This window comes from Grosmannia clavigera (genome assembly GCF_000143105.1).
Source record: "Grosmannia clavigera kw1407 unplaced genomic scaffold GCSC_173, whole genome shotgun sequence".
Lineage (NCBI taxonomy): Eukaryota > Fungi > Ascomycota > Sordariomycetes > Ophiostomatales > Ophiostomataceae > Leptographium > Leptographium clavigerum.
This window is the reverse complement of record NW_014040765.1, coordinates 1,056,694-1,079,300: the sequence shown is the minus strand read 5'-3', so window position 1 is coordinate 1,079,300 and position 22,607 is coordinate 1,056,694. Positions and strand designations below refer to the sequence as shown.

The 22,607-nt window shown below is 58.3% G+C and overlaps 4 protein-coding genes across 4 annotated transcripts; 2 read left to right on the top strand and 2 right to left on the bottom strand.

Moving 5' to 3' along the window:
* Positions 1-746: 746 nt before the first annotated feature.
* On the bottom strand, positions 747-4,518 carry CMQ_7561 (chromosome segregation protein; the record flags this gene model as incomplete). Its single annotated transcript, XM_014314566.1, has 3 exons — positions 747-1,508; positions 1,589-4,418; positions 4,481-4,518. 3 exons carry the CDS (start codon positions 4,516-4,518, stop codon positions 747-749), a joined length of 3,630 nt encoding a protein of 1,209 aa, XP_014170041.1.
* Positions 4,519-6,636: 2,118 nt separating this feature from the next.
* CMQ_7117 (tbp associated factor) lies at positions 6,637-12,556 on the top strand (the record flags this gene model as incomplete). Its single annotated transcript, XM_014314122.1, has 3 exons — positions 6,637-6,647; positions 6,706-6,723; positions 6,799-12,556. 3 exons carry the CDS (start codon positions 6,637-6,639, stop codon positions 12,554-12,556), a joined length of 5,787 nt encoding a protein of 1,928 aa, XP_014169597.1.
* A 354-nt stretch (positions 12,557-12,910) lies between these two features.
* On the top strand, positions 12,911-14,588 carry CMQ_7735 (hsp90 co-chaperone cdc37; the record flags this gene model as incomplete). The annotated part of the gene is made up of 3 exons (XM_014314740.1): positions 12,911-12,934; positions 12,994-14,367; positions 14,430-14,588. The coding sequence occupies 3 exons, from the start codon at positions 12,911-12,913 to the stop codon at positions 14,586-14,588; spliced, it is 1,557 nt and encodes a 518-aa protein (XP_014170215.1).
* Positions 14,589-14,766: 178 nt separating this feature from the next.
* Positions 14,767-20,720, bottom strand: CMQ_7093 (sister chromatid cohesion and DNA repair protein; the record flags this gene model as incomplete). The annotated part of the gene is made up of 5 exons (XM_014314098.1): positions 14,767-15,541; positions 15,601-15,672; positions 15,896-15,944; positions 16,221-16,587; positions 16,650-20,720. The coding sequence occupies 5 exons, from the start codon at positions 20,718-20,720 to the stop codon at positions 14,767-14,769; spliced, it is 5,334 nt and encodes a 1,777-aa protein (XP_014169573.1).
* Positions 20,721-22,607: the final 1,887 nt, after the last annotated feature.

The window sequence follows — 22,607 nt, the reverse complement described above, 5'->3', positions numbered from 1 at the left end:
TGATTTTTACCAAGCTGTCTATAGGTCGGCATTGTACTATACCAAATGGGGCAGTTTTTGGACGGGACAGTGCGGTGTAAACACAGGTCATACGCAGAGTCCATATCTCGTTCGTGGCGGCCGCAAAAGTTGCGGTTGTATCAAGTACGTAGACCTAATCAGCTTGTAGAAGAGACAGCGGCACTTGAACCTCCAAGTGCTTTATAGCATACAGTCGTTTGTGCTGTCTTAAACCCAGTTGAGGACGAAGAGACCGGCTGCTTCAGCCGGTGCAAACATTAGCCAGAGTTAATATGATATACCTCTACTTGGCCATGTGTGGCTGCAGAAAGAGACCCCCTGCTTGGAGCAGCTCAGTCAACAGCCTATACCCTGCGCGTCTGTATTTAGAGGCAGCTGCTCACAAAGGGAAAAAACACGTATGCAACAGAACACTGAAGCTACAGCCATGACCATAGAACATAACGCACCCGTGTAAACTGCATCACTGCAAGTTGATCAAGTGCTTTGTGAATTCGAAAGGAAACACCGGCTTGTGATTCGCACATACAACAGCCATGATAGGTACCAGATATCTTGCCCCACGAACAACCCGGAAACGTAAGATTGGACAGCGACCATAATATACACAGGACACGCACGCAGAGCGCAGCACGTAGGCAGTATTAGCAGAGCCAAATCCGCTGGGAAGCAGAAATCAGGCCACCGTTTAGCTGGTCAACATTTCGTACACCCCCTTCCCATATTTACTGTTTCTGGCCCTCCACGAAGCTGAGCGCTTCTTCTGTCGTCACACAGCCGATCGAGCTCGTCTTGTTCGTAAATGTCACACCGTAGCACTTGTCAGCCACCTGCACGATTTCCGGCCGGAATGTCGTGCAGATAAACTGCGTCCCCGCGTCCTGGGAGATTGACGACAGCAGGCCAGCCACTGCCGTTCGGTATTGTGCGTCCAGGTTCGCATCCACCTCATCGAACACGACCATGGGACTAGGATCCGTCTGCTGGATGGCAAACACCAGACACAGCGCACAAAGACTCTTCTGGCCACCGCTCAGCTGCTGCACCTTCTGCTGCTCGTCCATGTCCTTCGAGTTGAACGACACGCTGATGCCAACACCCGTGTAGCTCTCGACACTGCGACGAGTGCGCCGGTTGTCATTGTCGCCTTCGCCCTCGCCGTCTTCCTCCTCGTCCTGCTGGCCGCCGCGCCGGTCGTCCCGTCGCTGGATGACTAACCGACCGTGTCCTGCTGGAACCAGCCGCTCGAATATCATGGCAAACTCCTTGGAAATCTGCTTGAACGTCCGTTCGATGGACTCGTCCTTGACACGATCGAGATGAGCCACAAGCTCTTCGATGGATGCCTGTGACTCGTCGAGCTCCATTCGTCGTCCTAGCAGCTGCTCCTGCTGGTTCGTGAAGCTGTTGTATTGCTCAAATGCCTTCTTGTTGACGTGGCGGTACTTCTTGAGAGCTTCTAAGACGTTCTTGAGGCGCTTGGAGATCTGCACATCTGTATTAGCCTCTGCCACGAGATATTTCTCGTTGTCGGTCTTGTGAAAATAACGTATAGAAACAGACTCACTCTAGCTGGGTCCATCCGCTCGTACTTCTCAAACGCCTCCTCCGGAAGCACGCCGAGGTCACGGATGTTCTTCGCCGCTTCTGCCAGTTGCTGTGTCAGAAGTGCTCGTCGTTGCAGGTTCTTTTCCATCCTCTTCTGGCTTCGCTCCAGGTTTGCGGCTATCTCCTGCTGCCTCTGCTCCAGCTCGCCCTTCTTTACCCGGAGCTCATTGATTTGTATTGTTTTCCCGTCAATGTCGTCCATCGTCTCACGGAGCTTCGTCTCCTTCTCCTTGAGACGCTTCTGCAGTTTCTTGAGCTCCTTCTGGGCCTCAACATAGTTGCCGTCTCCACCTACAGATGTCATCGTATCAAACACCTGACTGGTAAGCTGGTCCTCCTTCATGCGCAGATTCTGCCGCAAGTCCACTTCCAGGATCTGTTTTTGGCTCTCAATCTCTCTGCGCCGGCTGCTGGCTTCGTTAAGCTGCCGCTGGAGCGTCTGCACCTCGCCGTTAAGCGACTCCAGTTGCATCCCCTCTGCCGCCGTGAGCGCCTTCTTGAAGTCCGACTTCTTTTCCGCCTCAAACGACTCGACCGACGTGGCATATTCGTCCATGTTCTTGTTGATCGAGTCGTATCGGTTGCTGAGCGTGTCCAGACGCGCCCGCTCCCTCTCTAATTGCGCCCTCTTGGCACTCAGCTCCGTTCGACTTGGTCCGAACCCTTCCTCCAATTGCCTCACTTGGTGAAGAACTTTCTGCTCCTCTCCTCTTGCGTTTGTCACCTCCTGCTCTTTCTTGTCCATCAGGTGTTTGATCTGATCTGCCTGCGCCACCAGGTCTTCGTACCTGCCTCGCCACTGATTGACTGCTCGGATAGCTTCGAGACGAGAACGCGACGGATCGACGTAGCCACCCGTCATCGTACCAGTGCGTTTTGTAGTGTCACCGTCGGGGGTGATGCCATCGACACCGTGACTGCGGCCGTACTGTGCGGCAACGGACACGCTGGGGCAAACGACAGTGCTGCCAAAAACATGTTGGAAGGCCTTCTCGAAACGGGCGTTGTACTGTATTTTTTCTACAAGAGGCAGAGCATCCTTGACACCCTTCGGGAAATTGGCTGCGCGTGGGCGTAGCTGTTCCAGCGGAATGAACGTGAGCCGTCCGCCATGCTGCTGGTACAGAGCATTGGAAAGCAGAGTACTCGTTTCCTCGTTGTCGACAACGTAGTGGAAGAGGCTGTTTCCAGCGACCACCTCCGCCGGGATTCTGTAGGCCTCGCTGACTTCCATCAGGTCGGCTAGAATGCCGTAGGCTCCCGGGATATCTTGCTCTCGCTTCAGACGTTCAATCGTGGCTAGGCCGCGTACTGTGGCATTATCCATAGAATTATTGAGAGTGCGGTTCGCTCTGTCCCTCTCCTGTCGTGCGTTCGAAATCTCGGTGTTCAGCTTGTCATCTTCACGTCGGAGCGCCCGCCTTTCGTCGTCCAGCTTCTGCACTTTGTCCTGAGCCTTAGACAGGCTCTCGGCGAGCGCCGTACGACGGGAGCCAAACCCTTCGATGCTTTTCCATAGGTGCTCGACATCTGTCTCTAGAGACACAATGAAACTCTTGGCTTCCTCAGTCTCTTCGGCAGCCGACACACGGTTGGCCCGGAGGGCACCAAGGGTGTTGTGTAGCTCAGACAGCTGTCCGTCGATCCACCGATCACGATCAGCCTTGTTTCTGAATCGGTCGCCCTGAGATTGCTTGTTGAGAAGCCGCTGTCGCCGTGCTTCTGTCGTCTGCAAGGTATGCCGAACCTCGGTTTCAGCGGCCTTCCGCTTTTCGAGGCCAGGGAGAATATGTGCCAGCTGGCCTTCTTTGGACGCAATTTCTGAGCGCACCGCCTTTAATTCGACATCGTGCTTCTGCTTGGAGAGTTCGACGACATTCTGGCTGTCGGCAAGACTCTTTACTTTCAGCTCTGCCTTGGCCTTACTCCGAGATATGTCGCGGGCGTCGTTTTCGTACTCTTGCCGGTCCATATTTAAAAGATCGAGCGAGCGCTGTAGCTCTAGGAGCTCGCCCTCAATCCTGGAAATAGCTTGTTCGCCGCTGAGAAACAGCTTTTGGTTTGTGCCAGAGTTGTCGGCACCGTCCTGACGCGTGCGGTCAATCTCCTCGAGAGCTTCTGTCAGAGCAACCTGGTGGTGGTGGTGAAAGGCGTATTCCAGACATCGTCGCTCCCGGTCCTTTTCTTGAAAGCCACGCAGCTCTTCCTTCTCCTCCTCCAGTTCGCTCATGCGAGACTTGATGTACTCAAGCAGCTCGTCGATTTTGGCTCTTTTGTTCTCTGTGTCGCCCATGATCTTGAGTGATTCGGCACGCCGTGCTTCGTAGCTCTCCGTACCAGCGACCTCCTTCAGCAGCTTGAGCCGGTCAGACTCCTTCATGTTGGTCAGGGCGGTCACGCGACCCTGGGGAACGATGTAGTAGGAGTTCTTCAGGGAGAACCCGGCGGTATCCAGCATGCTCATCACCTCGCTGCGGGTTGACACCTTCTTGTCGACGGCGTACTCGTCTTTCCGTAGACTGATGGTTCGCCGGAGCGAGACCTCCTTGCTGTTCGTCTGAAAGCGGTTATCGCTGTTGTCGAAGATGATTTCCACGTAGGCAGACAGCACGGCAGATCCAGAGCCCTCGTGAAGAAGAGCCTGGCGCTCCTCACGACTCAGCTGTGTGTAGGCATCGCCAAGAACGAAGCGAATGGCTGCGAAAAAATTGCTTTTGCCGGAGCCGTTGCGGCCAACAATAACGTTCGTGCCAGGAGAAAAAGGCTCCATGACCGTTTGGTCCTTGTAGCTAAGGGAAACTGTGTGAGACAGACATTCAGGTCACGGTGGCCAGATGAAGGTGATAGTAACCTTTTGAAGCCCTGGATGATGAGCTGTTTGATATACATGGTGTCGGTCGTTCGCTGCCAACGGGCAGCGGCGCTGGTTGGGAGAGGTAGAGAGAAGCTGCACAAAGCCACGAACCACAGACACAATCGCTATACAAAGAGTATGGGCTAGATAATGGGGCAGTTTGCCCTCTTGTCGATATTGTAGCGTCGCGACTGGTGATATTTTGCTAAATGGGGAAGCGACGCGTCGCGGGCGCAAAGGGACAAGACGTGTGCCCTCGCGCACGGACCACAAGCATACAACGCGGGGCACATACTCCGTATTTCTTACAGCTTCGTGCTCCATTATTAAGATTATTTAACTGGTCGAGAGATACGACCGTAAGGCCGCACACGGCAAGGTATCGTTAAAGCTGACGGGGAGACATCCACACGTTCAAACGTTCAGGCTGGGATTGTGATAAGCAGAATTGCGGCATGTATCTTATCTTACGTGAAAACGGTCGCGGTTGCCTTTTCGGATGCTTGAGGCCCACGTGATCCGTTGATCAGGATGGTCTTGCTTACTTGCATGGCACATGCATCCTCATAGAAGCTGATGTGTCTACATAGAGCTTCCGCTCTGATAACGCAACTCGATAGTGCAAGCACGATTTCTTCTTTTGGTCAAACAGCAGCAACAGACCGGATCGGTCGGGAGAGATTGCATTATCTGCCGCCTGGTCTGATGTTGGATCTGGCAGCTCTGACTCGAATGTCACACTGTAGAAAACGGAATAAATCGACTTTGGCTGACTTGAGGAACAAAAAGCTTTCTGCCCTCGTAGTACTGTTCTTCGTGCCAAGCGATCGACCACTTGCAGCAAAATAAAACTCTGCCTAGTGCGGTTCGAATCTGTCCTTTGGACGGCCCGTTATTGGCTGTGGGGACACCCTAGAGAAGTCACTTGCATTTTGTGCGGCAGTGCTGGTTGCGCCTTCCTGACAGTTGTCCGGAGACATTTTGCCCAAGGCAGCCGCCCTCGTGACGGGGAACCACAGGCAACAATCGCGAAAAATGATGACAGCGAGTCACAGGACCAGCGCGCACGGCTGGTTGCATATCAAACAGGCGCACTTACTTGCGACAGAGTAGCGGAGAATCTAATCGCACACTGCAATGGCTAATGCAGGGGAGGGAACACGGGAGACAGGGAGCGACTACCGAAGATTAGACACCGAAGAGGGCATGGAAGGACGAGATGCAACATGGAATGGAGGTGCAGGAGAATGCGGGAGCAGGGAACGCGACGTAATGGCAAGATAGCTGCACATGCTCCGTGGTAAGATACGTAGCTGTACGTAGTGCTGGCTGAGCAAGACGGAAAAAGAAATAATAAAATCGAAAATACGGAGTAACAAGATGAAAAATGGGAAGCTTGGGAAGTGGGGGGCGACAGAGCCACAGGTCGTGCGCGGTCCAGCCGGGTGCTTCAGGGGAGGAAAGGGCAAGTGAAAACGTGTATAAAAATACGCATTGTCATATAGACCGCCGCCTGCCCACTCTTTTTTCTTTCGCCCATCCCACCACCTACCTTGCCACGCATGGTGGCTCTCAGCAATAATAACTTAATCAGCAGCCTGCAGCCCAAACCACAACACAGCGGACTAGTGAGTGCCAATATCACACCACCCCCAAAAAGGCCGAGCTCCAACTAAATTTACGTCGGGAAAGCTCAGCTTCAAGTGCCGTCTCAACAGCCCAATCAAATTCGACAGCACTCCGGACTGACTTTATCGAGCCCGACCTTTTGAATCGGCACCACATTGCGCAAACTGCGAGAGATCCCGTGAGTAGTCGCATTTCCCGCATTAGCAAAACATGCAACACGTCATGGGCTTCGGCTTAGTACTCGTTCAAACGCGCTATCTACCTTTTTAAACCCTTGTATATTCTTTGATCTCTACCGCCCAGAAATGGCCCTGTATCACAGTATTACACAGCTCCCGTCGTGCCAGTATCATTTATATCGCCTTCCTAATTCCGCTCAGCGTCCTTCATCTATGCTTTCAGCCTCGGGCCTCTGCTGACCGTCTTTTCGCACTTGCAGCACGGAGATTTCTGCGGCATAGCCGATGCAGATCGCCGTTTGATTGGCTACTTGCCATTCTTTTGTTTTGACATGAAGAGTCGATATGGCGTCCAGGTAGGTCACGTGTCTATATCTGACCGCTTACTCCGATCGCATGCTAACAACTGCACAGACTTGACCGGCTTGTCACGTGAGTTCAATGCGACCACAGCTTCGAGCACTCACTTCTTGCTTCGCTTTCTACCGTCTGCTAACTTCGCTACAGAATCCTGGAGACGGGCAGTACTCGCCTGATCCGGGATACGGCCGTCAATCAATTGGCTGACTGGCAAAAGCAACATCCAGAAGAGCTATTCAACATCATTGGCCGAGTGGTTCCCTACTTGCGTCACAAGGACTGGGAGACGCGAAGCACAGCCGCCAAAGCATTGGGAAAGATCATTGAACATGCCGAGCCTTACGATCCAAATGCTGACGAGCAGAAGACAGAGCCTGTAGAGCTCAAGGAAGAGGACGAGAAAGCCAAGAAGGAAGAGCCGGAGGACGAGCCTGATGGTGTATCTGTGAAGAAAGAGGAGCAGAAAGATACGCTTTTTTTACAGGAGGAGTTCTATGCTCTGGACGCTCTCGACATCAACTCTGTCCTAAAGTATGGTCGAGAGCTACTCCGCGGAGGCAACCCTGACCTAGTTCTTGCTGCGTTGGGACCTCAAGATCGCTTAACTCACCAGAAAAAGACACTGAATGGCCGTCTGGGGCTTTTGGGGCGGTTGTTTGAGGATGACGAGATCCCTATTCCAATCGATGCCATAAAAAATGGCAGCAGTGGCAACGGCGACGAGAACGCCCTCTCAACACCACAGGAGTCATCCGGCGCCAATGGACACGGTCACCACGAGAACGGGGATGCAAACGGGTCGTCGAATACGACGGGCCAGCACTCGGACGAATACGGAGGACTAAGCTCCCGGCAACTGAACGTTTTGAAGCGCAAACGGAAGCGCGAGCTCCAACGGGCAGCCCAGGGAAAGAGCGGATTCGGCGACCTGTCACTTCGTCGTACCGCTACAGGAGGCACCGAGGCGTTTGGTGACGAATCCCTTCTTGATGGCGATATGAAGAAGAACGGCAAAGTCACAGAGTACTTCAACCTCGAGAGGCCAAACGATGTAGACGAAGAAACAAAGGTCGTTTCGGAATTCAAAGGCCCCGTGGTGCCCATCAAGGCAGAAATCGATGTTGACGAAGGCGACGGGGGGGTGGAATGGCCGTACGAGCGTCTGTGCGAGTTCTTGAAGGTCGACTTGTTCGATCCGGGCTGGGAGACACGGCACGGTGCTGCCATGGGCTTGCGGGAGATTATCCGGGTCCACGGTGTCGGTGCTGGTCGAGAGAAGGGCAGGACTCGCGTCGAAAACGACGAGGCCAACCGCAAATGGCTAGACGACCTTGCCTGCCGACTCTGTTGCGTCTTGATGCTCGACCGGTTCACTGATTTCAGCTCGGACACATCGGTTGCACCGATCCGTGAGACTGTTGGCCAGACGCTCGGTGCGGTGCTCTTCCATGTGCCGGCAGAGTCGGTGCACTCCATCTATCGCATTCTCTTGCGCCTGGTCATGCAGGAAGACCTGCAGCTCGACCGCCACGTCTGGGCTGTATGCCACGGCGGCATGGTCGGTCTGCGCTACGTCGTGGCCGTGCGCAAAGACCTGCTTCTCCAGCACAGCAGCATGATCGATGGCGTTGTCAGTGCTGTGATGAAGGGCCTTGCGGACAACGACGACGATGTCCGGTCTGTCAGCGCTGCGACGTTGATCCCAATGGCAAAGGAATTTGTCACTATGCGGCCGTCTGCCCTGGATGGCCTCATCAACATCGTGTGGGAGAGCCTATCGAGTCTGGGCGACGATCTGAGCGCGTCAACTGGCAAGATCATGGACCTACTCGCCATCCTGTGCAGCTTCCCACAGGTGCTGGATGCCATGAAGACTTCGGCGGAGAAGGACGAGGAGCGGTCCTTCACGCTGCTCGTGCCGCGGCTGTATCCTTTCCTGCGCCACACCATCACATCCGTCCGGCTTGCGGTGCTCAAGGCGCTCATGACATTTGTTCACATCGACAACGAGACCTCCCAGGGTTGGCTCAACGGCCGGATCCTACGGCTCGTGTTTCAAAACATCATTGTGGAACGAGACAGAGAGACGCTGTCAGCATCGCTCGATCTCTGGTCTTCCCTCGTCCGGTGTCTGGCGAAAGCGGATGCGGCAGCGCTGGCTCTCGAGTTCCATCCGCATGTGGATGCCATGATGCAGCTGACGCTTCACCCTATCGGCGTGTCGCGAAACCCGATGCCGATGAAGCCAGGGCTGTTCCTGAAGCCGTCAGGCGGCGTGTATGCAACGCCCAGCAGCTGGACCCCGAGCTCGGCCCGCAAGGCGTCGCCTCCAGATAGCGTCGAACGATCGGTCAAGCGACGACGGAAATCTACGCGGGTCGACGACACGCCGGTCACGACGAGCTCCCACGACGTTGACGGTGCGATGATGCAGGGTGATGTCGACGTGGTTGGCATTGAAACGATGGTGCGGTCGCGCATATCGGCAGCGAAGGCGATGGGACTGCTGATGTCCTTGGTGCCAACGGCGGAGCTGGAAATGTACGACGCCAGCATCCTGCCAGGGCTCACATCTGCACACTCGACGACGCAGCTGGCAGCGTGCACGGTGGTGGAAGAGTACGCAAAGGGCTGTGGGGAGGCAGCGGAGAGCAAGCGGTTTGTGGAGCCGCTGCAGAAGATTGTGGAGACGGAGCGGCCGTCGCACTACAGCGATCTGGTCAGCTTCATCCAGCGGGTGCGCTCGCAGTGCTCGCAGCTCATCCACATGTTCCGGGACCACGGCAAGGTATCGGAGGCGCGGGTGCCCCGTCTGGCGCCGCTCTGTCAAGGCGAACCGGCGGCCGGTCCGGAGGCGTTCTCGGTCACGCATGCGGAGAAAGTTGTGAAGGAGGACTTTGAGAAGCTGAAGCGTATCATGGCACCTGGACAGCGGCTCATAGCCAGTCAGCACCTGTCGGAGGCGCGGGACTCTGCGATAGAGGCCATCAAGGAGGCCAAGACGGCCAAAGAGAGCCGGGACATTCGAATTCGGGCGGCGGCAGCGTGCGGCCTCGTGGCGATGAAGATTCTTCCGAAGAAGCCGAGCCCGCTGATCAAGGCGATTATGGACAGCGTCAAGACAGAGGAGAACCAGGACCTTCAAAACCGGTCAGCAGCGACAATCGCGCGGCTCGTGCAGCTGTTCACGGAGACAGGCCGCCGCGGACCAGCCGACAAGGTGGTCTCGAACCTGGTTAAGTTCTCGTGTGTCGAGGTGGCTGAGACGCCCGAATTTCCGGTGCATGCGGCCAAGCTCACTGTGATCCTCTCGATGCACAAAGAGGAGGACCGTGTGGACCACGCGGACGCGGTGAAGTGGGCCAGGGAAGCCAAGGCGGCCCGTGTGACGCGGCGTGGTGCCAAGGAAGCACTGGAGAGGCTGTCGCAGAACTTTGGGCCGTCTGTGCTGGAAAAGGTGCCGAGCCTGCGGACGTTTATGGAAGAGCCGCTGCGACGGGCGTTTTTGGACACTCTGCCAGATGAAGCACGTGACCCGGAGCAGACATTTGGGCAGGAGATTGTGGATGCAATGTCAGTGATGCGGATGCTGACGCCGACATTCGACGAGGCTGTGCGGCCGTTTGTGCTGGAGATGGTGCCGCTGGTGATCAAAGCACTGCACTCGGAGCTGTCGGTGTTCCGGTACATGGCCGCGAAGTGTCTGGCGACGATCTGCAGCGTGATCACGGTGGAGGGCATGACGGCGCTGGTGCAGCAGGTTTTGCCGTCAATTAACAACCCGGTCGACCTGCACTACCGACAAGGGGCGATCGAGGTGATCTACCACCTGATTGCGGTGATGGGCGACCGGATCTTGCCGTACGTGATCTTCCTGATCGTGCCGGTACTGGGACGGATGAGCGACTCGGACAACGAGGTGCGGCTGATTGCGACGACATCGTTTGCGACATTGGTCAAGCTGGTGCCGCTGGAGGCAGGGATTCCGGATCCGCCGGGGCTGTCGCCGGAGCTGCTGGCGGGCCGCGACCGCGAGCGGACGTTCATCCAGCAGCTGCTGGACCCGAAGAAGATCGAGCCGTTCCACATTCCGGTGGGCATCAAGGCCGAACTGCGGTCGTACCAGCAGGAAGGCGTCAACTGGCTGCATTTCCTCAACAAGTTCCACCTGCACGGGATTCTGTGTGACGACATGGGCCTTGGCAAGACGCTGCAGACAATCTGTATCGTGGCGAGTGACCACCACCAGCGGGCGGAGGAGTTTGCGAAATCGGGAGCGGTCGAGGTGCGGCGCATGCCATCACTGGTGGTGTGCCCACCGACGCTGTCGGGTCACTGGGCGCAGGAGATCAAGGCGTACGCGCCGTTTCTCAGCGTGGCGGCCTATGTCGGGTCTCCGGTGGAGCGAAAGGGGCTGCGAGGCGGGCTGGGCGAGACGGACATCGTGATCACGTCGTACGACGTGTGCCGCAACGATGTGGAGGTGTTGGAGGCGCACAAGTGGAACTACGTGGTGCTGGACGAGGGCCATTTGATCAAGAACCCGCGGACGAAGATCAGCATGGCGGTCAAGAAGCTGCAGAGCAACCACCGGCTAATCCTGACGGGCACGCCGATCCAGAACAACGTGCTGGAGCTGTGGTCGCTGTTCGACTTCCTGATGCCGGGCTTCCTGGGAGCAGAGAAGGTGTTCATGGACCGGTTTGCCAAGCCGATCGCGGCCAGCCGGTTCGGCAAGGCTTCGTCCAAAGAGCAGGAAGCAGGGGCACTGGCAATCGAAGCGCTGCACAAGCAGGTGCTACCGTTCCTGCTGCGGCGGCTCAAGGAAGAGGTGCTGGAGGACCTGCCGCCGAAGATCCTGCAGAATTACTACTGCGACCTGAGCGAGCTGCAGAAGAAGCTGTTTGACGACTTCTCGCGACGCGAGTCCAAGAAGATTGCCGAAGAGGCCGGGCGGGACGACAAGGAGGCCAAGCAACACATCTTCCAGGCGCTGCAGTACATGCGCAAGCTGTGCAACTCGCCGGCGCTGGTGATGCGGCCAGGACACCGGATGTACGACGAGACGCAGCGACTGCTGGAGCGACAGGGCAGCAGCATCGAGGACCCGAACCACGCGCCGAAGCTGACGGCCCTGCGCGATCTGCTGGTGGACTGCGGCATTGGGGTGGAGGGCGACGGAGACGGCAGTGACCCGCTGTACCAGCCGATCAAGCCGCACCGAGCGCTGATCTTCTGCCAGATGAAGGAGATGCTAGACATGGTGCAGAACACGGTGCTAAAGAGCATGTTGCCGTCGGTGTCGTATCTGCGGCTGGACGGGTCGGTGGAGGCGAACCGGCGGCAGGACATTGTCAACCGATTCAACAAGGACCCCTCGTACGACGTGCTGCTGCTGACGACAAACGTGGGCGGACTGGGGCTGAATCTGACGGGTGCCGACACGGTCATCTTTGTGGAGCACGACTGGAATCCACAGCGAGATCTGCAGGCGATGGACCGGGCGCATCGCATTGGGCAGAAGAAGGTGGTGAACGTATACCGGCTGATCACGCGCGGGACGCTGGAGGAGAAGATTCTCAGTCTGCAGCGCTTCAAGATCGACGTGGCCTCGACGGTGGTGAACCAGCAGAATGCCGGCCTGGCGACGATGGACACGAACGAGATCCTCGACCTGTTCAACCTGGACGACTCGGGGCCGAATCTGCTGACAGACAAGGGTAGTGGTGCGGGTGGTGGAGACGGGGGCGGCGTGCGGGAAGAAGACATGGTCGACATCGAGACGGGCGACGTGCGCCAGCCGGGAAAGAAGGCTGCCTGGTTGGAGGAGCTGGATGAGCTCTGGGACAACCGGCAGTACGAAGAGAGCTTTGACCTGGACGGGTTCCTGCAGACGATGCATTAGAGGAGGGGGAGGGGGGAAGAGAACAGGGAAGGGCAATAAGGATAGGAAGGCAGAACAGGGGAATGACAGGGAAGACGAGCATGAAAGGCTGGAGCGTTGGCGTTTTGGGGAAGGGCATCGGCAATGGCAGTGTGCAGGATGGATGGAACAGCTTGTATCTTTGCTGGTAGTGATTTGCAATGCGGAGTCTCCACTTTTTTTATGTCCAAAAGGTGGGGATGTTCTTATCGATAAGAGCAGGAGACCCCGCTGCGGTTTCTAGGGTGTTCTGTAGAAGGGCAGAAGGGCAGCAAAAGAGCAGCAAAAGAGCAGCAAGAAGCATCACCATCACCACACATACACCAAACAGTCAAGATGCCGGTCGACTACAGCAAATGGGTAAGCAAGGGGGATCTGATGGCAGGCTTCGTATATCGGTACTGACCAGACAATGACAGGACGCGCTGGAGCTCAGCGACGACTCGGACATTGAGGTGCATCCGAACGTAGACAAGCGGTCGTTTATCCGGGCGAAGCAGAACCAGATTCACATGGAGCGGCAGCAGCGGCGGCACCAGATTGAGACGCTGCGGTACGAGCGGCAGATCAACGACGGGCTAGCGCGGCGGATCGCGGGACTGCTGGCGGTGCTGCGATCGCACGCGGACGAGGCGCGAGCGAGCAGCGATGTGAACGCAGCAGGAGCGGTGGCGTTCCGGGCCGTGATGGAGAACGCGTCGCAGATGAAAGCAGGCGAAGACCGGCCGCCGAAGCCGCCGGCGGGGGTGCACGCGGCTGTCGAGCAGCCGGAGACGTACACGAAGATGATGGCGGCGCTGCTGGACCAGGTCAACAAAGCGCTGGCAGAGCGGCAGCTGGAGGGCGCAGCACGCTACGACGCCATGGTGGCCGAGATCGAGGGCCACGGGGACAAGGTGGCCGACCTGCAGCGACAGCTGGAGCAGAAGCTGGCCGAGCTGGAGCGCGAGCAAGCGCGCAAGATCACCAGCGACAGCATCCACACGGGCTTCAACAGCTCGCACGTGACCAAGGCGACAGCAGAGCCAGGGGACAGCGGGGGGAAGACGGAGCTGCTGAATCCAGGGTATGGTCTGGGCGGCAGCACGGCGACGAAGGCAGCCGAGAACACGATGACAACAACAACAGCAGCAGCAGCAGCAGCAGGCATCGACGACGACGACGACGAGGTTCCGTCGACGTCGGAAGCAGCACGGCAATTTGCCAACATTCGGCCGGGCAGCCACGCCGAGAGCCAGGCATTTATCCGGACGCATCCGGAGCTGGTGGCATCGGACCGGGAGCTGGAAGGCATCCTGGTGATGGCGTTTGACGCCGAGTTTGCGGGTGACAGCGAGGCAGCGCGACGGTTTGTGCACCAGGCGACGCTGCTGGAGTTTTGTCGAGCGCTCGGCCGTGACGGCGTGCTGCTCTTCTTCAGGCGCATGGCGACGGCCGGCCACCAGGCCCAGGACGTCTTCCGCCGCGACGTGCAGGAAAAGTACGGCCGGATCCACGAGCGGGTGCGCGAGATCAACGCGCAGAAGGCGGCCAGCGCGGCCAGCGGCGTCGACGGCGTCGAGCAGATCCAGCGGCATGCCGTCGAGCCCGGTACCGTCATCAACATCCACATCCCGCCGACCGGCAGCGAATCCGACGTCAGCAGCGAGACCTTTGCCGCACGGCGCATCTTTGACGGCTTCCGGCCCGAGATGAAAAAGGCCCTCGAGTCCGGCAGCCTTGACCGGGTCAATGAGGTGTTGGGCCGGATGACCGTGACGGATGCGGAGGCGCTGGTCGGCCAGTTTTCCGAGGTGAGTCCGGACGTTTGGGGCTCGTCTAGGCAGCGTCCTTGTGCTCACATCTCACATCCCAGGCCGGCATCCTCAGCATGGAGGACGAGATTATCGACGCGACCACCGAGGAGGGCCGACAACAGCTCAAGGAGATGGGCCGGGAGGACGAGGACGAGGTCGAGGACGAGACGCCGGCCAAGACCGAGACCAAAGAGGAGGAATACCCAGACCCGGAGTAAGACGGGCTGGGCTGTTCCGGGGGGCTTGCATATTTGTCGGCTTAGTCAGCAGTTTAGTCAGTAAGTCAGTATAGCAGAACATGTTCTTTCCCTGACTGTACACTGTAGGAGATATTCAGTTTGTTTCTTTCTTTTCTCGCTTCCACTTTGTCTTGTTCCTTCTTTCTCTGTTCGGGCCTCAGACCCGCTTCTGGAAGCAGGACGTGCAGACGGCCTGGCCCTGGGCGCCGCCGAAGCGAAAGGTCGGGTAGGCGATGCGGCCGACGCGAGCGAGACGGCCGGCGGTAGGGTCGGGGCCCGGGGCAGTCATCCAGGCGTCGAGCTCGGCCTCGGTCCAGTTGCAGCTGGTGACGAGGAAGCGGCCGCCGGGACGGAGCAGCCGAAGGACCTGGCCGAGGTAGAGCGACTCGACGGTATCCGTGTCTTGGGTGGAGGTGGTGTCCGCGTCGGCGAGTCCGTGGCCGAGGCTGACGGCATCGAACGTGCCCTTGTCCAGGACGACATCCCAGGAACCAGCCGGCAGACCGAGCGCGTCCGCGTCGCCGCGCAGAACGTCCCACTCGGCCAGAGCGATGGCCGGTCGCATCGTGTCGTCGGTGTCGTCGGTGTCGTCGGTGTCATTGGTGTCGGCCGTCACCTGCCGCGCCAGCACGATGCTCGCTGCGCTGTAGTCCACGCCCAGCAGACAGACCTCGCCGGCCACGATCGTCCGCTCGGCCAGCTCGTCGCGCACAGCCCGCAGCAGAGACCCGTTGCCGCAGCCAAGATCAATGACCCGCAGCGACGGCCGCGACGCGGAACCGTCGCTGCTGCCGTCGGCGTCTGCCTCCAGGAAATCTCCCAGATACGATACCATGCGCGTCTCGGCATCGACGTCGTCAAACCACACCGTGCCCGTGTCCGCCGGGTTGCCCGCGTGGTTGGCCAGCTCCGTCGCATAGAGCGAATCCCAGCTGCAGACCCGTCAGCATCCACTCGGCTCTCTCCATCCACTGCCACTGCCTGTACCTACTACTCCTTCGTCCCCAGCTCGGACGGCGCCAGGTGCGCCGGTTTGGGCGCCATCGCTTCTTCACACGGCTGGCTGTTGTTGTCAAGCCGTTGGCCAGCGGCAGAAAAACGGCAGAATGCAGAAAACATCACCAAGGCGGTGAAGCAGGCACTGCACATACTACGTACATTGGTCCTCGCCACAATTCGTGTCAATTCATCGTAACAACCGCCCTATACATATCCATTTCTTCTCCCGGGCTGTGACCTCTGCTCAGTCTTCGTCCATCGCCTCGACCTCTTTTCCCCGTCTTGACCGCGACCGCGACGGCAGCGATCGATTGCCACCACGACCTCGCCGCCCGTCTGTAGGCGGTCTCGTCTCTGTCTCGACTTCCTTGTCCTCTACTTCCTTCTCCTTTTCCTCTTCTGCACCCTCCACCTCTCCACCCTCCACCTCTCTGCCCTTCTCTCTACCCTCCTCTCCACCCTCCTCTCCACCCTTCTCCTCTCCACCCTCCTCTCCACCCTCCACCTCTCCATTCCCCCCCTCTTCCTCACCCTCTCCTCCCTCCGAGTCGGATGCCTGCCGCAACGACTGTCCCCAGACGCCGCTCGTCGCTCCGTTTCGTCTCTGCCGACCTTCTGTGCCTCGCCGACTGTCGTCCTCGTCGTCGCTCCCCCTAAGATACTCCCACTCGGCCACGCCGTCCAGCATCTCGTCGTCGTCTTCGTCCGAGTCGCGCTCAATGTACGACTGCTGTGCCCGTCCGGATCGGCCGCTACGCCTCCGCTCCGAGTCTGGAATCGTCCGAGTCGGCGTTGTCGTCGGCTTGGCTGTCTTCTTCGGCCTCGGCGTCCTGCTGCTACTCGTGCTGCTCTTCTTGGGCCCCGACCCCGTCGTCGTCCTCTCTACCCGTGGCTGCGACGGCCGTGACGTCTTGGCTCGCTTGGCCGCCTGCTGCGTGGCGTCGTGCAGTAGGTGGTATTCGTCGGTAGATTTGCGCTTCTGTTTCGTTAGTGATTACTAAGCATGCCCCCTCTCGTCATCACCCACACACCCACACTCACCTTCTTTCGCTCCGTCGCCTTCAACAGATCGTCAATCTGGTCCTCTACTCCCTCCGGCACGTACTGCTTCCGTGCAATCTCCAGGGCCACTTCGTGCGACGGCAGCGGCGCGTACAGCCCCTGCGGCACGCCCACCTTGTCGGCGTGCGGCTCCAGCACCCAGCCCTTGCGCTGCTGGAACCGACGAATCGTCGCCTGCGTCAGGTCCGACAGCAGGTACAAATTCTCGCTGCAGCCAGCGTCGATGCCGTCCAGCGTCTGCTTGACCCGCTCGGCATACTTGTTGATCAGGCCCAGATTCGCCTCCGTCGCCACGTTGCTGAGGTAGAACAGCACGTAGCGCGCGTGGTCGACCTGCTCGTCCGGCTCCGTCGTAAAGTCGGGGTGGTGCGCCAGCAGCGAGATCAGCCGTGCCACGAGGCCCTCCATGACGGCCTGTCGTGCTTGTTGGAAATGGCGAGCACGTGACCGGATCCACGTCTCGACCTGGTGTCGGAACTCAGCGTTGGGCTCAAAGGCTGCCAGGAAGACGATGGTGTAGAAGCGCGGCCGCAGCCGGCCCAGCACCAGGTACTTTTGCAGCTTCTCGATGAAGCCGTGCCGCACCTCGGGCGCCGGGTCCTGCGTCGTCAGCGCCAGCGCGTTAAAGTCGGCCGGCGACAGCAGCTCGTCAAACTGCCGGTTGGCACAGATCTTGAGGACCGCCTGGGCAGCCGCCAGCCGGAGCCGTGCTCGATGGTGTGCTGGCGTCTCGCCCGTCCGCGACGCCTCACCATCCTTGGCCACAAAACGGATCAGCAGCCGCAGAATGTGGCGTCCGTCCTTCTTGGCCTCCTCACCATCCTCCGTCCCCAGCAGCTGCTGCACCAGGAACCGCAGACACAACACCTTGGCCCGGCCCTCCTCGTCCAGCTCTGCATCACTCGCCCAAGCTGGGTCGCCCGCGCTTGCTGCTGTCCGCACGTTGCGCAGCGTGTCCATAACCAGCTTGCGCACGTCGTCTTCGGTGTCTGCAATCACGGCCGGCGCTAGTCGTGCCAGCTGACTAAGCGTCACCAGCTTGTTGAGGAATCGCGGCCCATCAAAGCCCAGATCGCACGTCGCCTTCTGCGCCAGCTCCGTCGCGCTGACCATGCTCGTCTCGTCCCGCGTCGCCAGCAGGATGTTGACCGCATACTTGGCCGCCTTTTCCGGCCGCCCGTACAGCGCAAAGCTGATCCACGCCTGCGCAAACGTGCGCTCCCGCGGCACCTCCTGCGGATACTTGGCCGCGTACGAGGCACACGCCTTGAGCGAGTCCATCACCACTGGGTCGTTCTCGCGCGTCTCCGTCGGCGCCTGTGTGGTCAGCTCCTTGCACAGCTCGCCGATCGTCGTCTTGAACAGCCCCGGGTTGCGCTGCGACACCTCCTTCAGCATCTCGTTAGCCGTAGCTGCCAGCTCAGCCTGTCCGCCCTTGGAACACTCCAGAATCGTCGTCAGGTGACTGCGGTTGAACATGATGCAGCCCGACCGGTACAGCAGTGGTAGCAGCGTGTCCAGCACCCCGCCCGCCCCGACCGCCTGCAGCTTCTTGACCAGCTCCTTCATCGCCCGGTACATGGTCGTGAAGTCGTGCTCTGGCCCGGTCACAAAGCGGATCAGCTGGTAGCTGCGCCGGTCGTTGAGCCGGGCGAACTTCTGCAGGTCGGCCTTGACCTTGGGTCCGTCCGGGAAGAATTGCGCCAGGTACTGCATGCTCTTCTCGAGTCCAGGCCCGGCCTTGCGTCCGTCTTCCCCCACGCCGCCGTTGTAGGCTTCGCACTGCTTCAGGAACCCGTCCACGATGCGGGAGAACTGTGGCTGTCGGCTCTGCAGCGCAAAAAACGCCCGTTTGGCCCCCGCGTCCAGCGACCGCACCAGCAGAAGAATCCGCTCCGCCCGCAGCGCGTCTCCGTCCACGCCGCTGCCCGACGCCGATGACACTGCCGCCTTCTGCTGGTGTGATCGCCCGTTGGCTGCCTTGGCCGCCTTCTTGACCGCCGGATACGACAGCGGCACCAGGTACTCGTACGCGATCCGGTCCACCAGCAGGTTGAGCTCCAGGTCGTTGGCGTAGATCGCGTTGAAGATGCGCGACGGCACCGCCCCCAGAGCCGTCGTGACCGCCTCGTCGCCCGCTGCCAGCTCGCCTGTCGCCGCTGCCCAGAGCTTTCCCAACAGCGCCATAGCCTCCACCCGCACATGCGATTTGCGGTCGCGTCCGCGATCGGCCAGGTTCGCCAACACCGAACCCTCTTTCGACACGCCGCCGTGCGGCGCCAGCTTCGTCATCACGTCGCGGAAGCTAAAGCACTCAATCGCCTTCACCGCCGCCAGCCGCACCTTCTCGTCGCTGTCGTTGAGCTTGTCACCCAGCCCCAGCACCAGCGCTGTCTCCTCCTCGCGGCTGAGCCCAATCCCGCCTGCAGACGTCGACAGGATATAGCCTGCCGCCGTCACCCACGCCGTGCGGATCAGCCCCGACTTGTCGTTCTTGCGGTTGATGAAGCTCTGGTAGATGTGCGCATGCGTCTGCGCAAACGAGTGCGGCGACGTCGGCGTCGTCAGCACGCTGTCCGATGCCCGTGCTGTCGGCTCGTCCGAGAGTCGTGGGGCCGGATATGCCGCCGGGTCCAACGTCGGCGGCGCCGGCGGTCCCGCTGCCCCGATCCCCGAGATCATGTCGCCCAGTGTTTCCGAAGCCAGCTTGCGCAGGTACACATTGTCGGCTGACAGCTCCGCCTCCAGCTGTGGCACCACGTTGCTGAGCACCTGCGGCGCTGCCCGCCATAGCTCGCGCAGCAGCAGATGGGCCTTGCGCATCTCGCGCAGGTCCGCGTCCGACGGCCCATTCAAGCCCTCGTCCTCCTCCGCCTCCTCGTCCGACTCCTTGCCGCCCTTGTGTCCGTTTGCCCGGTTGCCACCGGCTCCAGGCCCGCCGTTGCCGCCTCCCACACCCGAGAAGTCGATGATCACGTCGCTAAAGTACTGCGCCACCGAACGCGTCATCTTGTCCGCGCACGTCAGGCAGATCAGCTTCGCGATCTGGTATGCCGGTGGCTCCTCCTTTAGCAGCAGCGTTGACTGGTACCGGTCCAGCTCCTCCTTGTCCGGCACGCCCTTTTCGCGAAGAACTCCTGGTGCTGCCGCTCGCAGGAACTGGGCCATGATCACGTCTACCACCTTGGGCGGCACACTGGAGCCCTCCTCGATCAGACAGATCAGAATGTCGCTGATGTCGTGTTCCACGTCCGTCGGAAGGCGGCCCCCCGTCACATTCTTGGGCGCCGACACCGCGTCGAAGAGCGACGAAAACAGCTGCAGCTGCAGCGCGTCGCTGTTGTCGAGGTCGTTTAGCAGCACGATGCTGCGCACCTCCGACAGCGAGTGCAGCACGTACTTGTGTTGCGCATCGTACGTGTTCGACGGGTCCTGCAACGCCGGCAAGATCGAGTATATAAAGAGCCCAAACACGTCCTGCAGCTGTGTCTGGGTAAAGGGCGCGTTCGGTGCACAGAGGCACAGGATGTCTACCAGACACGCCGCCGCAAACGCCTTGACGCCCTTGTCCTTGTGGTTGAGGAGGTTGTGGTTTGCCAGCTCCTTCGACACCTTGGTCAGAGACTCGGCATCGAACGTCTCCTGGTCGAGATCCGAGAGCTCGCGGCTGAGAGCATCGAGCCGACGGATCAGCTCCTCCGTCGCGATCGGTTTCCCCGGCCGCCATGAGAGAGGCTCGCTGAAGCTCAGCACGACAGGCCTGTCGCCCTGGCCTGTTGTTGCTTCTGCGGTTGCCTCCTCTTCTACTCTGTCTGCTGCTTCTTCTTCTCCCTCTTCTCCCTCTTCCTCCTCTGCCTGTTCTTCTGGCTCTGCCAAGGTCTCCGACTCGGGCTCGGCCTGGCCACGGCCGCCGCTCTTCTGTGTCCTTCTCTGTCCTCGGCCTGCGGCAGCCTGGCGTGATGCCCTGGTTGTGCTTTCTGGTGCTGGTACCTCGGTCTCCTTGGCAGCCACCCCGTTCTTGGCCGCCGCGCGTCGGCGAGCAGGAGCCATGACTGGCTGCAGCACAGCCAAAATCTTTCGAGACGATTGGGCCGGTCGTCGGGAGATGCTCGTCGAGAGATTCCTGCTGCGTTGGCAGACGATCGTGATAACCTGAATTCTCTGGCGCAAGAGACTGACGCGAAATTCGCCCCGGTGAGATAAATTCGTCCCGGCAGCAGAACAAACGCAAGCTTGAGGGGCCAATTAAAGACGAAAGCCGGAAATATAGGAGTGAACCGGCTGGATTGTCGCTGAATTACCAGGCGAGAAAGTAATCGTTGGGTGCGCAAAGGAAGAGGGGAAGGTGGTTACGCGATGAAATACGGTCTTCATTTATTATGTTCCTTTTTTTTATTAGGGGCGCGACGGTTCGAAGAGCAGAGGCTGCAGGGAGTCACTTCCCCATAACACGCGCCGCTTCCAATAGCTCTGAATTCGCACCACGTCGCGAAACGGCCAACGCTTTGGCTCATTGGCTGGATCAGCGGTCAACAAGTGTCCACAGGTCACATGCTCGTCACGTGATGATATCGTGCATCGACCGCCTTGCTTCGCACTCCAACTTCTGATTTCACTGTGCATTGCAGACGCTTTTTCTGCTGCATTAGAAATATAATATGACACCAAAGTGCTGAGCGAACGCTCGGTCTCATCCAAGCTATAGGCCGACTGGCACCTGGACTAGCACATGAACTAGCATAGGGGCTGACCAGTCAAGAGACTGGCCGGGAGGTATGGACTGGCTATGACAACCTATAGCTAACTAATCTACCCTTGAACGTGGCCAAATACACGCCGCATTTATTTAGTAATTATTTAATAACTACGTTTGCGAAGCAGATGGGTTCCTGCGTGTTAGGAAGTTTTAAGACCTTGCTTGAATCTACTTGATATGTATAAGAGGCTCCCCGATTTTTATACCGAAATAGATGAGTATACCTGATTCCTATATGTCTCGCATGCAACATCTGATCTCTCACGTATCCTGGGATTATATGTTCGTCTTATTATATTACCGTCGTTTCGAGCTTTGGATCATGGATCTCTCATACTTCTACGACTGGATATGGATATCACTGTCCACTGTAATTCGTCGTGATAAAAGTAACCAACGCATAGATAAAGGCATACGTAGGGTTTGTGCTATTATATCAAACAGGCCTGCTTAGAGCTACTAACAACAGCCCCCATTGCCGACAGAAAAACAGACGTCTGGAGCATCACGGCCGTATTTCGCTTCGTTTTGTCGACGCGTCAAGGCCGTCTAACTCGGCTCTTCTTCGCGGTTGAATTTCGCCGAGACGCTTTTTGTTTGTGTAGGTCCGATTCCCATCTCCGGGCAACGGTCACCTCGCAGGTTCAAACAGCTATAAAATAGCTCCTCTTCTTCCTCGTCTTTCCCTTCTATTCTTCACCTCGTTCTTCTTCACCCCCCAAAACATCCACACTCGTTTTTATCAACCCTGTCCCGCCCACCAGCAAATATATTCAGATATCCTGTATCCCCTCATATCTCTTATCGTTAATATAACTCTACGTTCTTAATATCTGCTTCAGGTAAGTATTCCGGGCTTCCAACCGTGGCAGCCATGATACCCTTCCTCCCAGGACCCCTTGCTTCGTTTTCATTACCGTTTCTCGAGCACAACACATTCAAATTCACCAATTGCCAGCCCTCAATATCCTGTGGCATGCTTCGATCCGTGTTCCAGTATTTTTTTGCTTTCAATAACCCAGGGTCCCTTTGTTTCCAGTCGGGAGCTCTTTCGGTGGAAAAAAACTGCAAATTTGCGTTCCTTCCTGATCCTTTTCATTTAAACTCAGTCCGTCGTCACTTCCGTCACATCTATATCTATATGCTATTTCTTCCCTTCTCAGAAAAGCGTCTTTCATTTC